The following is a 14,295-nucleotide window of genomic DNA, read 5'->3' as shown; positions in this document are numbered from 1 at the left end:
AGCAGAGGAAGAACCATAGCCTGAGTAGTTTTTTATTTGGTGGAAACTGGTGTATGTCTGCTTTTCCCATTTTTTTTAAAAGAAAGTCACAGATCCTCATCAAGTTTCAAGAGCTCAATTGCAAATCAGTAACTCAGTTCTCAGTTACACCAGCCGAGGATCTGCCTGTAAATCTGAAGGTATCATTAATGCCATAGCAAGCAGGGATATACCAATATGGTTACTTAATGAGAACAGGACTGCTTCATTTTGCCAAAAATTCTTCTTTTGGGTAGACCAGAAATCTCTTTGAGCTCTGTGTTTGTGTGCCTATGTGTACATGCTAATAGTCCCCTCCCACCATAACATGAGAATGACCCTTAATGATGCTTTCTCAAATTGCAGCTCCTTATCTTCTGCTTTTGAAGATCAAGACAAAATTTGCTATGTGTCTGCATCTTTTGCCTGTATATTGTCAGGAGATACTATATCTCAGCACATTTGAGAACTAGATGGCTGTGTACATATTTTCATTATAAGCCCAATCTTTGGCAACCATGCTAGAAATATTTGGTCCAAGAGCCTCACACTCTTGCAAAGTGTAGTAGCATTACTGCCTTTTTTTTTGAGTTTCTGAGCAGTGGGGACCCAGGTATCTTCAGGAATCTTCATTGGCACTATCACTGTGTTTTTGCAGAGAAACCATTCTAGTGGGAAATTTTTCTGCATAACTATCTATCTGCCTGACTAGTCTTATGATTTTAACTTTGACTTATCCAAGAGTTTTTGTCATTTCATTTCATTTCATTATCTTCTGCCATTTGGCTTGTGAAGAATATGTCTTTAACAGCTCCTGTGTCAAGAACTTTCCACTGCATTGCTAAATGTCCAACATTTCTTCCTGATAACATCATCTGTGAAGTTTATCTTCTTTCTCCTCTCTCTCTCACATCTTTCCAGGTCAGAGGCTACCCTGAGCCACAGATCACATGGTACAGAAATGGGCATCCTGTCCCAGAGGGAGACCATTGTGTCGTGGACCGCAGCATCCGGGGGGTGTTCAGCTTGGTCATCAAAGGTGTGCAGGAAGGTGATGGTGGCAAATACACCTGCGAGGCTGCAAATGATGGTGGGGTTCGTCAAGTGACTGTGGAACTGACAGTGGAAGGTAAGAAGATTCTTACACTGTTGTTGTGATGATTATAGAGTTTAAGTAAAGGAACAAGGTGTGTTAAACAGTTGGGTTAAAATCCCAGCTGTACACATGTCCTTTCTCATTGATACAAGAGTAAGGTTCATTTACTGCATTTCACAGGTTAAGATATTGTGCAGGGAACTACACGTCTACAATTAGATTAAGTGTGAGTTCTGTTTCAGGTGTGGGTGATGATGTGCAGGAAACAAAACTCCTAACCTTAAAGACTTTGTTCTAAACTTTGTAATTTTCATGGAAGTCACCACGCAGGACAGAAACTGCTAAGCTGCATGCCTGGTTGTAACTGCATGCTTAATGTCACACAAGAAACAGCCAAGATCAAACCCAGGAATTTTTAAGAGCACATCTGCATATTAGATAGATGCAAACGGCCAAAGTTAAAATTTAAAGAGTGACACAAAGCCAGGGAATGATTGAAATCAATTGTACTGCTTCTCTCTTGCAGTTTGGTCATGTCAGAGATCTGTTGAATATCAAAACCTCTCAGGTCACAACTTTGTGTTGAATTCTTGAAGCAAAGAAAATATCTGCAGCAGTCCTGAAACAATCAGTGTTTGGGTTTATTCAGAGTCAAAACCTCAAATCTCTTCAGAGTACATACTGAAATATGCATAGATCTGGCATGATTGCTACTGCCTTCTGTTGTAAAAGTTATGTGAAGTATTTTTTCCCCTTGTTTTAAGTTGGGACAACTTTATGAATGACAATTTACACGGAGGTGAAGAAATTTTTAAAAGTTGCTTTTATATCAGTTTTTCTGACCTGGTCTTTGCTGCAGTTTAAAACGACTTCGAGGCAGTACCCAATGACTGAATTTCTCAGAGTCTAAGAATTATACGGTCTTTGTTCTAAAATCCCTTTATGCATCAAGATAGCAAAGCACAGATTCTTCTTTTTTTTTTTTTCTGTTCTCAGCAAAGATAACCACGTGGGGCTGCCTGCTGCTTGAAAAATGAGTGCCTGAAACTTGATCTAGTCTTTCCATCAGCACGGCTGTCCTGTCTGACAGTGATGTGGGCTCTTGTAAGGCTCTAGAACAGGTGTTTTTTCACAGCCCCAGCGCTGTGTGTCCGCTGCTGCGGCTCCGGGTGTCCCCCGGGTCGGGCTGTGTGTGCAGCAGATGGCGCTGGGCTCCCGCGGCATCTCCCTCCTGCGCACGGCAGCGAGAGACGCGCCGTGTCATCTACAGCGAGGTACCTTGGGCTAGCACAGGACTGAAAACCCAACCAAGTAAAGCAAGACCTCTTTCACAGTCTAAAAACCTCCTGCTATCTTAATCTGAAGTACTGGCGCGCTGTAGGAATTAGACACAGTGTTTCATCCGCTTGGTTAAAAAGTATTGTTTCATGAATAATCTGCAGCATTGTTACAACTGAGGCCGGGGGTTAGACAGTAACTCTGATAAAGCTTGGTTTTGAAATTAGAGAGCCTAACTTTGAACTCCAGATAACATAGCCTTATACTGCAGGTGTTGCATTCCTCCTTTATGTTTCAAACCTGAAGAAATATATATTTTGCATAGTCTTTAGTATCTGTAATTCCCAGTGGTCTTGACAAAACTTCCGACTTCCTGTCTTTCTGTCCTATGCTTACAGGAAACTCCTTGATGAAATACAGCCTGCCATCCAGTGCCAAAACCTCTGGGTAAGCAGTCTACTGGCTTGGATATTGTTTAACAGACACTTAAATATATTTTGGTAGGAAAACAAGGAAAATTACTCTTTCTAAAAGTCTCCATTTATCCCAAGCAGAATAGCTACCGTGAGAGCTGCTGGCTAAGCAGAATCGTTGAGGCAGTCAGGAGGATGTACAGCTACTGCTCCAGCATGTTGACTGAGGAATTAATGTGGCTGAAAACAGAACATCCAGCTGATACCTAAATATTGCACTCTCCTCTGCTGTAATTTTGCACCCTCTTCTCTGCTCTCTGATATTCAAGAATCCTTCCCCACAACTTCCATGACCCAACAGCCTTTTTTTAAGGCCAGAGCAAATACTGCTTTAAGAGTCACCAGTAAGAAATAAAAGCAACTGAAATCAGCATTCTCTCACACAGAATTTAAGTATTTCCAAGCAACACAGTGGGTAAACTGTATTCCAGAAGAAATAATTGTTCTGGTTTGGAGTAACTTTACCAAGAACGAGTTGATGGGGTGATGTAAGCTGGCACACAGAAACCTACTTGTACTTTCTATACTTCAGTAAGCATTTACAATTACATGAATGTCACTGTTTTAAAAGCCCCAGGCCTAATTCTTCCAACAGCTGAATTAATTCCTTTATAAGTAGTTTGGATATAAGCATAATTTTTTCTGATTTATATTTTTGGCACTGAGTAGCTCTAGATGTAGACAAAAATACGTGTTCTGATTATGTTACTGATCAGAATACAGATAGTTAAAACAGGAGATTTTAATTTCATCATTGATATGAACATTTTTTATGTTTGTTTTGAATTTTAACATTAACTGAGATTACAACAGTGAAAATGGTAAGTAAAACTGAGTAATCAGGAAGGCTTTTACATGATAAATTCTGTATTGCAAATAAGCTACAGACATACACACAGGATAAATAATCAAAACAAGAAAGGACAGTTACTGTTAGGTTTTGCTGTATATTCAGACTTTACAAAGCACTATCCTAATCCATTGCATTGCAGAGAGTTAGAGTGATTGTCCTCACTTTTCATGCTCCTGTGTTTTCCTCATATTCAGTATTAATAATTCTATGGTAGGAGAAGGGAAAAGAAAAAAAATATACATTATACATTTCCATTTTTTCATGTCTAGGAACCAGCCATAAAGCTGTAGGCCAGCTAGTAGTTGATTTTCTTTTCCTGTGCTGTGTGTATAGAAATATAGAGTCACCTTGTAAAGATGGTTACTGAAAAACTTCTTTAATACAAATTTTGTTCTTTAGTGGTAGTATGAGGGAGATGACATTAAAAGCTATCAGATATTTAATTATATGATAAAGTGATTTTCATTTTAGCATGTTAAAATCACCCTTCTCTCAATACTTTTTGCTGGTCCTCTTGTCCGTGTAAATCCTTTCATTGGTATCATCTCTTGCTTAGAAACCTCGAGCTGCCCAAATGGCAACCACCATGTCTTGGCAGCACCTTGGACTAAGGCGATGCAGTCTCTGTTAGTATCTGACACCTGGCAGAAATGGTGAAGTATTGACACATCTTACTTGCATGTGGTAAAAGGCCATCTGGAAAAGAAGATCTTGAAAATGGTTCAGTTTGCTTGAAATTAAATGTTTTAAAAAAAACCCAAAATCACCATCTGCCATCTGCTAATGTGTCTGTTGTACCAAGGCTTCAGAGCAAAGAGTGAGTGTGTTCCCTTTGACATTTACAGACCTGAAGCTGCACCTTTTTGGGTTTTTTCATGCTATAATACTGCTTGATGTTTTATGGTTGGGTAACTGTTTACAGTTTTGGACTGCAGTCGCTCATGCAACTTCAGTTTCATCCCACATGTCATTTCCCAGCTGTGCCAGCCATGTAAGTAGAGCTGGGCATTTACACTTAACGGTAATTCACCTGGGACAGGTGTACTTTGGGTTTCTGCCCTTATCATGTTTGCTTTGCAAACAATGTAGCAAATGAGACTACAAATAAAAGTCTTCCCCAGACCAAAAATATTTACAGGACATGTCGGAAATGTTGCAAAACCAAGGTTCTGATTCATAAATCAGAAATTACTGTGTCAATTGCACTCACGAGCGAAACAAATTACACGATAAAAACCTGTGAACAGTGAACAAGCATGCACAAATAAACTCTTAGGAGGCAACTAAAAAACAGAAAATGGAGAAAACTAAATGAATACAGTGTTTCCTATCTTTCGGTTTGCCCAGCTCTGCTTATAAACAACTTAAATTTTCTCCAAGATCTGTTCTGTGTATGCCAGATGAGGGTGCATAAGATAACAAGTTTTAGTTGCATGAGGAGTCAAGAGCAGTCATCACCAGCATTTCCATTTCTTCCACTGGCCAAGAAAAATATTTTGCAACTACAGTTTAGGTTGCCATAAATTACATACCCTTGTTGGTAGACCACTGGTCTAAGATGCTTTCTGACATGTGCTCTAACCACAACAGCTTCCAGCTCCTCTGTAAAACCAGAATGTCAATTGCCTTTCCAGGGGAAGACTTGCTGTTCCATCTGTGGAGCAGAGGCCAAGCATCTGGGGAGAAAGTCCACCCAAGTTTGCTACAAAACCCAACAGAGTTGTTGTGCGTGAAGGCCAAACAGGCAAATTCTCATGTAAAATAACAGGACGACCTCAGCCTCAAGTAACTTGGTTTAAGGTATGATTTCCCCAAAAGTTTATGTTTTCAGTCTCTTTTGAAATTTTGTGATGTGAAAGGATGAAATGGACTTGACAGTCCAAATGATCATGGTGAGAGTTTACATACAAGGAGAGCCATTTTCTTCCTCATTTTTATGCTGAATAAACTTAAAAAGATGATAGTGCTTCTTCTCAGTCTAAACTTCTCCCTTATATGTCTCATTGTTGAAAATATTTCTACAAAAACCATCTGAAAGCACTGAACTACATCCAGTTTCCATTAAAAAATACCAAGTGTGGGATGTACTTGCCCAAAGACCTTACTAAATAGGTCAGGGAAATGGACAAAGGACAAGAATGAAAATATTACCTCTACCTCTGTTTATAGGGAAGGTCTGCAGGGAATTAACACTTTGACTGTGGTTACAGAGGAGTCTCTGACAGCTGTGAAAATTATAACTGTATTTCCCAAGTTCCAGGTCAATGTCTCAGTCATAGACTTCCTTTTCTGTACCATTCACACTGAATTTTACCTGTACATTATATTGAAGATGATGCTTGCAAAGAAATTAAATTGTATTGAAAAGAAAAATAACTGTTTAGGAATTAACAGATATGATTGGGGTTTGGTATACACAACTGTTTTTTGCAAATTAAAAATGAAAAATTCAAGTCAGATGAACAACTGTTCAACGGTTTCAGTCTGGCCTCTGCTAAAACACTGGTAGGAGAAAAGTGTCTGACAGAAAATAGGAGATATGAAAAGCAGCTGTCAGCTTCAGACCTGCAGTAAAATTGGGAACTGTGAGTATCTGTCATTTACAGAAAAGACATATATATGAGCAATATTTAAAAATCAGTAGACTATTGAAAAAACATTGAAGTCTTAAGTCCCAGTGTCCCTTTGGGCATACACAAGACCTCCAAACATATTTTTTTGTTTGTAAGGAGAGAGCTTTCATGTGATAGCTAGATATTACACTGATTATGCCATTTTTACTGAAACTGTCAGTATTCTAGAGGATTACAGTTACTTTCTTTAATTTGGAAGAGCAAATATATGACTGCTCTGATGGCATCCTGCTCCCCTTCAGCCTTCAACAGACAATTATGTCCAGTCAACAGAAAAAAACTCAACTTTTATCAGTGCTTCCATTTTCTCTTTGTATCTCCAGGTTTTGGGGGGGGAGGGGAAAGAAGCCAAAACCACCTCAGAAAACTTCTCAGAGAACAGGGAAATGCTTCCAAGTAATTTTCTGCTTTATTCCAGACTTACCCTTGTCTGTAATACAAGAATGTCAGGGTACATCCCCAACACAGGCAGCCTCTTGCTGTGGAAGCACTCACTGACATCTCCTTCAGCTGGTGGCTCCATCTGGAGTCTGCTTCCCCTTCCAGCTGCCCTCAGTTCTGTGGGAAGCTACTGGCTCTCTGGGACTCTGCAGTGCAGCTGCTCCACCACAGCCTGGTTCCAGTCCCACCAGGCTCGCTCAGGTTTTCCAGACATGCAGCTCTGTGCAAAACAGGATTTGTCACTCAGCTCTCTTGGTTTGGGCTGTGTGGTAAACAGGAAGTAGGGACTACCAATCCAGCAGTTTGGATCTACACTTTGGTACTTCTCCATACATTTTTTGCAGTTTGCTGGAGGTTATATTATATATTTTGCCATTGATTATCACCTTCTATAATGTGTGCCTCACAGCAATGAACTTACATGGCTGCTGGACCACTTCTGGCTACTGCAGGACTAATAGATGACCACCTTCCTTACAGCATGGAAGCTTTATCAACAAGTAAAATTGCACTTTTCAGAATGAATAAATAAGCCTGTTTGTAAACATCTTACTTTGCTTATTGTTTTCTTTCCAATTTTCATACTTGTTAAGTTGCAAGGAACAGAAGCTTCTGTATCATCACCAACCCCCTGATGTGAGCTAGCTTTTAAAAATTCCATTAGGACCTACAGCACCCAGAAAGCAGTAAGTTGATAGACTTCAAGAATGAGTGTCTGTAAACACTGATGTTTCTCAAATGTTTACTGCCCAAGTAAAATTGTAGCTTTGTAGGCTTTCCCTTCCTAAACTTAGGATGGGAGAAACTCTGGTGTCTGATAGCAAGGCACTCATTCTTAATGGCTGCTGCTGAAGCAGAAGAAGTGATGTGCTCACAAATGAGGTATTGGTCAATTGCTTTGTAGAATTTAAAGGTAAAAATCGTCATTGTGATCATCTACTCTGTGTAACAGAGAACACAGACCTACACACATTTCTTCTTGCCTCACAGCCATATCTTTGGATTTAACTCCAGTGTAACTATTGAGGGATAGAGAACTACTCTCCAGATTGGAAGCTTTTGCTTAAAAGCATTTAACTTCCTGGAACAAACAGGAACATAAAACTGGCTTGAGCCCACATACAATGAAAATATTTTTTTTCTAGGAATCTGGGTATAATAAACAGGGAAACTCCAAAACCAAACTGAGATGAGTAGGTAGAAAAATAGAGGAAAAAGAAAGCCTCCTGAAGATATGAATTACAGAATTTTGGACACAATTTTTTTTTTTGTTTATACCATATGAGTATTATTCATAGAAGGAATTTGGCTAAAGGATAGGAGAAAGGCATTTTGACTTAATGTTTTACTAAAAAATTCTTGCTCCCCTTCTCTTAACAATAGCTGCTGTCTCATGGTATCCTGTGATATTTGCAGGGTGATATTCAGTTGCAGCAAAATGAGCGTCTCAACATGTATGAGAGAACAGGCATCCAGTTCTTGGAGATCCAGAATGTTCAGCTTGCTGATTCAGGAATTTACACATGCACAGTGGTGAACAGCGCTGGGAAGGCATCTGTGTCTGCAGAGCTCACCGTTCAAGGTACAGCAAAGGGTTTGCAGGAGAGAGAAAAGTGAGCCACAGACATTCCTTTAAAATTTATCTGGTTGTGTTCTCGACATTCACAAGAAACACTGACTTCCTCCCATTATTTTCTTCTCTCTCTCTCTCTCTTCACTAAATGATGCTGTGATAACTTGGACTGTGCTACAACTGTAAATGTTGTGTTGGTTCATGGGAAAAAAGGTTATCCAAGTGCTTTGTAACAGCTTCCTTTAAAAACACCTCTTCACTTCTACTGTGATTTTGACTTCTATGTTTTGAACATAGATTTGAATTTCAGCATATGGAAGCTGGAACTTGTCATAATAATCAATAATTAATTTTGTATTTGTTGAGTACTACCACAAGATGCACATTTATACTATCTCCCTTATGGGAGGGAAAATTCTATCTATATTTGTAGAACTAAGAAAGTAAAGTAAAGGAGCATAATTCTAAATTGTGAGAGAGAAAAAAAACTCCAAGTTAATAAGATTGAAATTCAGGCTTCTCAACTCCCAACCCTGCCTATTTCACTGCTTGTTAAGGAAACAAATATCTTTGCATAAGTAGGATGTTCTGTTCCATACATTCATTATCATATACAGCTCATCTTGAAGTTTGATGCTTCTTAGGGTGCCCTTTGCATCAGCCTCAAAATCATACAGCCTTCAGCAAGCACACTAAAGAGGAAGTTCATCAGTCAGGGGGTAAGCAGTCACTGGACCCAATTAAATAATTAAAACCACAGCTGCTGGCTTCAACTGCAGTCATGAGGTCAATGGGTTACATATGCAGCCAGCAGTGAGTTTTTTGTTGCAAGACTTTAGGTTTCACATCAATGCTGTCACTCTGTAAGGTATCAAGAGTATAAATAACAAGTGGATGTACGTTTGGTACGCTCAGAACCACAGCTAACCTTTCTACAACTTAAAGCTGTACTTTTTATCTGTAAGTCTGACCTGATGAAGCCACTGTAGAAGAAGCTTCTGTAGTTTGCCTGTTCAATGGTAGTTTTAGAGAAAGGGCTATTCCTTTCAATAAGCCTTTTATCTAAACATAAAACTCGATCCCTAATTGCTCTCCCTGAAGTGGTGAGCTTTCTGTTCTGTAATGGCTACATCTGCCTTGAGAGATGATGTGGAACTGGGGTCACAAAGTCACTTGTGGTATACGTTTGCTACAGATGCTGACCACATCTCTGAATAATGTGGGCATTCTTTCTTGGATTAGTGCGGGTCGGTAAAAAGGGCACTCTTTTGCAGTGGTCTTGATTAATTGGATGATTCCACTTACCTGACCACAATATATAATACCTAATTCTTTCATTATCCATTAAATCAGGTTGTCAGAGTTGCTGCAAGATGTTAGCAGACAATCAAGTGGTTCAGAATTACTACATTTTCTTTCAAAGACATGCAATCTCATATATAGATATTTTCCTCCAGTAGCTGTATTTTTTTCTGAGTGGAAGGTGAAGAGGGAGGAGGAAATATTCTTTTAATTGACAGGGTTGCATGGTATTTTCTTGTCTACAACCAGTAGTTATGAAGCTTCCTTTTCTGCATTTATCCAGTCTTTTCAGTTTTAATTTCAATATTTCTGTTATTTCAACCTTCTGTTTATTGGAAGGTTTATTGAAATTAGGTCAATGGGTTTTTCCCTCTCTCACTGCAACTTTTGTGTGTAAATAGATTCATTAGGTCGCTCCAAATGGCTTGGCAAGTCCAAGCATTTAGATGTGGATTTTTGCTTGTAAAACACAGTGGAAATCAGGATATCATCCATCACATGATTTTATCTTTTCCCTGAGGCAGAGACTCTGAAAGCTTTTTTATGACGTGCTTGTTGGTGACTTGAAAAATTTGCTATCTTGCAAATATATTATTACATGTCTTTCTACTGTAGTTTCTAGTCTCACAGCTGACAACAGTGTAGGTGCAGCTTTGATCTGACCAGGAGAAAACAAATTGCATCCTGAAATGTTAATTAGGGGGTAATGGAGAGATGTGGTTGGTATTTGACCTAGAATGGTATTTCTCTCCTCACAACTATTCATTATCTCATGCTGCCCCCAAGAGAAACAAACACTGTCATGGAGGATTACAAATTAGGAGACTGATTGTGGGTAAATATGTGCTCAGTTTTATCAGTGCATCTGATGAGGCACCTTGGCAAATCAATATAGCCCAGTCATGTTCCCAGATTTCTTGGTGGTATTGCAAAGTTAAGAAATGTGATGCATTAGCTTTTTTGTTTTTCATGTTAAAGGTGATAATTCTTGCTACACAGCAAATGGGTTGGTAAATGTTTACAGGTGGGTCCAGGTTTTGGGAGGTCTTACTCCTGTTGACTTGGTTCTGTGTTTTAGCCAGAGACAGCTGCAGTTTCACTGTGAGCACCCTCAGGTGTAGGACTGATTGATGGTTTGTCTCTCTCCACCTCTACAAACTCTGTGGAGTTATCATAAGATTTGATAAGCTGCTTCCCAGTTGAAATCTCTTCCTTACTGCTCTCCCCCAGCATAGAGATCTTGAGGCTCACTGAACCTTTAGTTCTGCAGGGTTGTGAGAACATGACTCAGCAATGTCTCAAAATGGACCAAGACCTCTTTGTGTTTCAGCTGAGCAGCTTCCTGTTGTCCCTATCAATTTCAGGTGTGGTGATAGTCAATCTTGACTTCAATGGATTGAAAATTGAAAGAGTGAAGGTTCTTAAGTATATTTTTTGCTTAAAGTCTTCCAAATTTTTGGAATTGTGCACAGTATTGTGTGTGTAAGTTACCTGTTTCTTCCTTTATGTTTCAGGTCCAGATAAGACTGACACATACACTCAGCCACCTTGGTATGTTTTTACTACAGTATTTTCTCTGATTATTTAATTGCAGTGCACTAATTTTGATATTTACTGCATGTGCTTTCTTCACAAAGTGATAAATTTTTGGAGGGTCTGTCTGTATTTGGAACTAAGAAAGTGTTTGCTTGGAATAAGATTCTCTCTTGCTGCCCAAATCAGCTGTCCTGGTAGACTTGTAGGAAATAGTTGGTGGAACTGGTGGCAACATTATGAAATACAGAGTTCTGGTCTGCTCCAGGAAAGCAAAATTTTAAAATAAGCTATGTAGGCAGAAATTCTACACTGTACCAGAGGGTCAAACTTCCTTTTTGGAGTTAACAGCCTGAGTGCACCTTGTCAGTACTGAGCTGGCTGTTCTTTCCTGTCATAAACTAAACATGGTATGGCCGTGGTTTTTGCTGTTGTCTGAAAATACATACAAATGTAGGGGTAAAGTAACAAGAAAAAATTAATATTTAGGCCTTTACCATGATTTTTAAAATTAAAATTTTTAAATTATTTTATAAAATTACTTTTCTTCATGAATGGAAAATGCAGGAATGAAAAGTTCAAGGCTGTCTGTGTAAGACACTTTTTGATGAAGGCCAGTTTTTTTATAGTCATTGGGATGTTTATCTGTCCTCACATGCCCTGGGTGAGATTTCAAAATGGCATGTTCACATTGTCCTAACTGCAAAGTGGAATTGAAAATGCTGTGCTATTCTGTTTTTCAGATCTGTGTGATTTTTAGGAACATACTTGAAAGTAAGTTTAGTATAAATGAAACTGTGAAGCATTGCAGGCAGAACTTCCCATGCATGTGGTTCTCCAGAGTAGTTCTGCATCCTCCATCATTTATTCACAAAAAAAGACATTTTGTAAAATGAAGAAGTCTTACAGTTGTTACTACAAATCTCAGACAGTACATCAAACTCCAGCTGAAGAAAGTACCCCAATAAATATCACAAGTCTCCCTAAGAGAATAAGTTAATGGCACCAACTGTAGCAAAACAGAGCTGGGCTGGAAATTACTGCATTTATTTCAAATGTGTTCCCATTCTGCCTTGGAGTAATACTGTGGAAGTGTGAGACACAGACACAGTGCTCTACAGGTGATAGCTTAGGGATCAAAGCAGTCACCTTCAGTGAAGGAGATTTAGATTCAAGTCCCCAGTTAGTCAGTGACTCTTGTGCCCCCAAAATACTGAGCAGCAGATCCATTGTAATTCTGAGAAACTCTTCCTAATAAATCCATAGCTGATATTGTTACATCCAGTCAAGTTTTTAATGTGCCAATACCCCTTCTCCCTCCCCTAGACTTTGGTCAAGTGTCCTATCAGTCTTGTTTTGAAGTTACCTAAATTACAAGACACTATAATTAGAAATAGTAAAATCACTTCAGAATTTACATTTTCATTTCCCTTTAGGGAAGTATTTTATGTGACATTTTGAGCTATGATTGTACATGAACTCAATTTATTAAAGCATCAAGTAGTGTTACATCATGGTCATTCAGATCTCATGTAATTGCTTCCCATCCAAAGCAGTGCATGCAAGGTTAATGTCTGACTCACAGAACATGTTAGAACTTGAGCAGTGGACTTGTATCCTGAAATTCTTGAGTTGAGATAGTGTCTGAGCCCTGTTTTCATTTTATGAAGCCTTTCACTTCACCTCCTTGACCCATGTTCTTGATCTGTGTGAAAGAAGCTAAAGGCTAATCAGTTCACTTTCTTGCTAAGGGCTTATATATTTATATCTCCAAACTTCTTATTTTCCTTCAGCATGCCATCGAAACCAACCACATTAACCATTAAAGCTGTTGAAAATTCAGAATTTAAACAGGCAACCAGCAATGGGATCGCTAAAGAGCTGAAATCCAGCAGCACAGAACTCATGGCTGAAACCAAAGACAGGGTGTCAGCAAAGAAAGAGTCCTTTTACATCACCAGAGAAGCCAAAGAAAGTAAGCAAGTACAGCACCAAGAAACCAACGCACTGTCTTCTCAAGAACATAAAGAAGGAAAAAAGGGACCTCAGGTCTTGCAGAAAACTTCAAGCACCATCACACTACAATCTGTCAAACTGCAACCAGAACCAAAGCCAGAACCCCAGGCCACTTCCATCAGACAGGGTGAAAACAGGAAAAGGGCGGTGCAGCTCCTGATGTCAGCTCAGCAAACTCCACCTCTAACAGGGCATGTCAGTCCCAGGACCAGAGAAGCAGAAAACAGGTCTGGAGCTCTGGGGTCTGTAATGGAGGAGACGAGGGAGTCCCTGGGAATTCCCCCTCAGTTTGAGATCCATCCACAGAGCCTGGAAGTATCAGAAGGCCAGGAGATTAAATTCAAGAGCAAAGGTAAAGGCATGAAAATTATCCCAGCCCCTGGGATTAGTTGGAAAGGGGTTCCCTTTCTGTGCATGGAAGTGGAAAGTAATTCCTTCTTCTTTGGAAGTTGTTCTCCTCCTAAAGCCTTTTGGAAATAGATGCAGAATCCAATGCTGTTTCCACAACACTTAGTGAAATTTTCAAACCATCCTATACCATAGTGTCCATCTCCTCTCTCATCTGGAGTTTCCCAGATGTAACCAATGCTGCTCCTTCTAGGAGGTAGTTTTAGGCCCTCTTATATGAGGGTGCAAGAGAACACACTTTCAAGAACTGTAATTAGTTACACTACCCTTGAGCCAAAAAATCATCAGACAAGAAAATACAATCAGTCACTGCATGTCCCTTGAGGCATCTATTTTTATGTCTCATATTTAGTCAGCCTGATCTGAGTGCTTCCTAACATCTGAAATGATAAAGTCAGAATTAAAAGTGAGGTTTAGAGTTTGTTCCACAGAATTTGAACGGGTTTTAACCTCTCAGAAGAGTAATGAGAGCTACATTTTGCTGCATCTAGGTAGTAGACTTGGAACACTTCTCTTTTTTTTTCTTAATTGCAATTTTAGAAAATAATCTGGAAGCATTTTTCTAGTGGGTTTTTTTTAATAACATTTGCACTTTAAAGTGTTCACATAAATGAGGACGAAATTGTTGTTTTTTTTATTTCTCTAGAGGCAAAAAAAACCCCAAACCCAAA

General features: G+C 39.2%; 1 protein-coding gene across 1 annotated transcript in view; it reads left to right on the top strand.

Moving 5' to 3' along the window:
- MYLK (myosin light chain kinase) overlaps window positions 1-14,295 on the top strand; it is a 196,322-nt gene that overhangs the window by 73,426 nt on the left and 108,601 nt on the right. The window contains exons 3-8 of the mRNA XM_048309977.1: window positions 940-1,147; window positions 2,791-2,839; window positions 5,353-5,518; window positions 8,209-8,374; window positions 11,182-11,218; window positions 12,994-13,568. Of these exons, the coding sequence (XP_048165934.1) occupies window positions 940-1,147; window positions 2,791-2,839; window positions 5,353-5,518; window positions 8,209-8,374; window positions 11,182-11,218; window positions 12,994-13,568 (1,201 nt within the window). The remainder of the gene's footprint in view (window positions 1-939; window positions 1,148-2,790; window positions 2,840-5,352; window positions 5,519-8,208; window positions 8,375-11,181; window positions 11,219-12,993; window positions 13,569-14,295) is intronic.

This window comes from Corvus hawaiiensis, chromosome 7 (assembly GCF_020740725.1).
Source record: "Corvus hawaiiensis isolate bCorHaw1 chromosome 7, bCorHaw1.pri.cur, whole genome shotgun sequence".
Taxonomy (NCBI): Eukaryota; Metazoa; Chordata; class Aves; order Passeriformes; family Corvidae; genus Corvus; species Corvus hawaiiensis.
The sequence above is the reverse complement of the archived record's forward strand: the minus strand, read 5'-3'. Positions and strand labels throughout refer to the sequence as shown.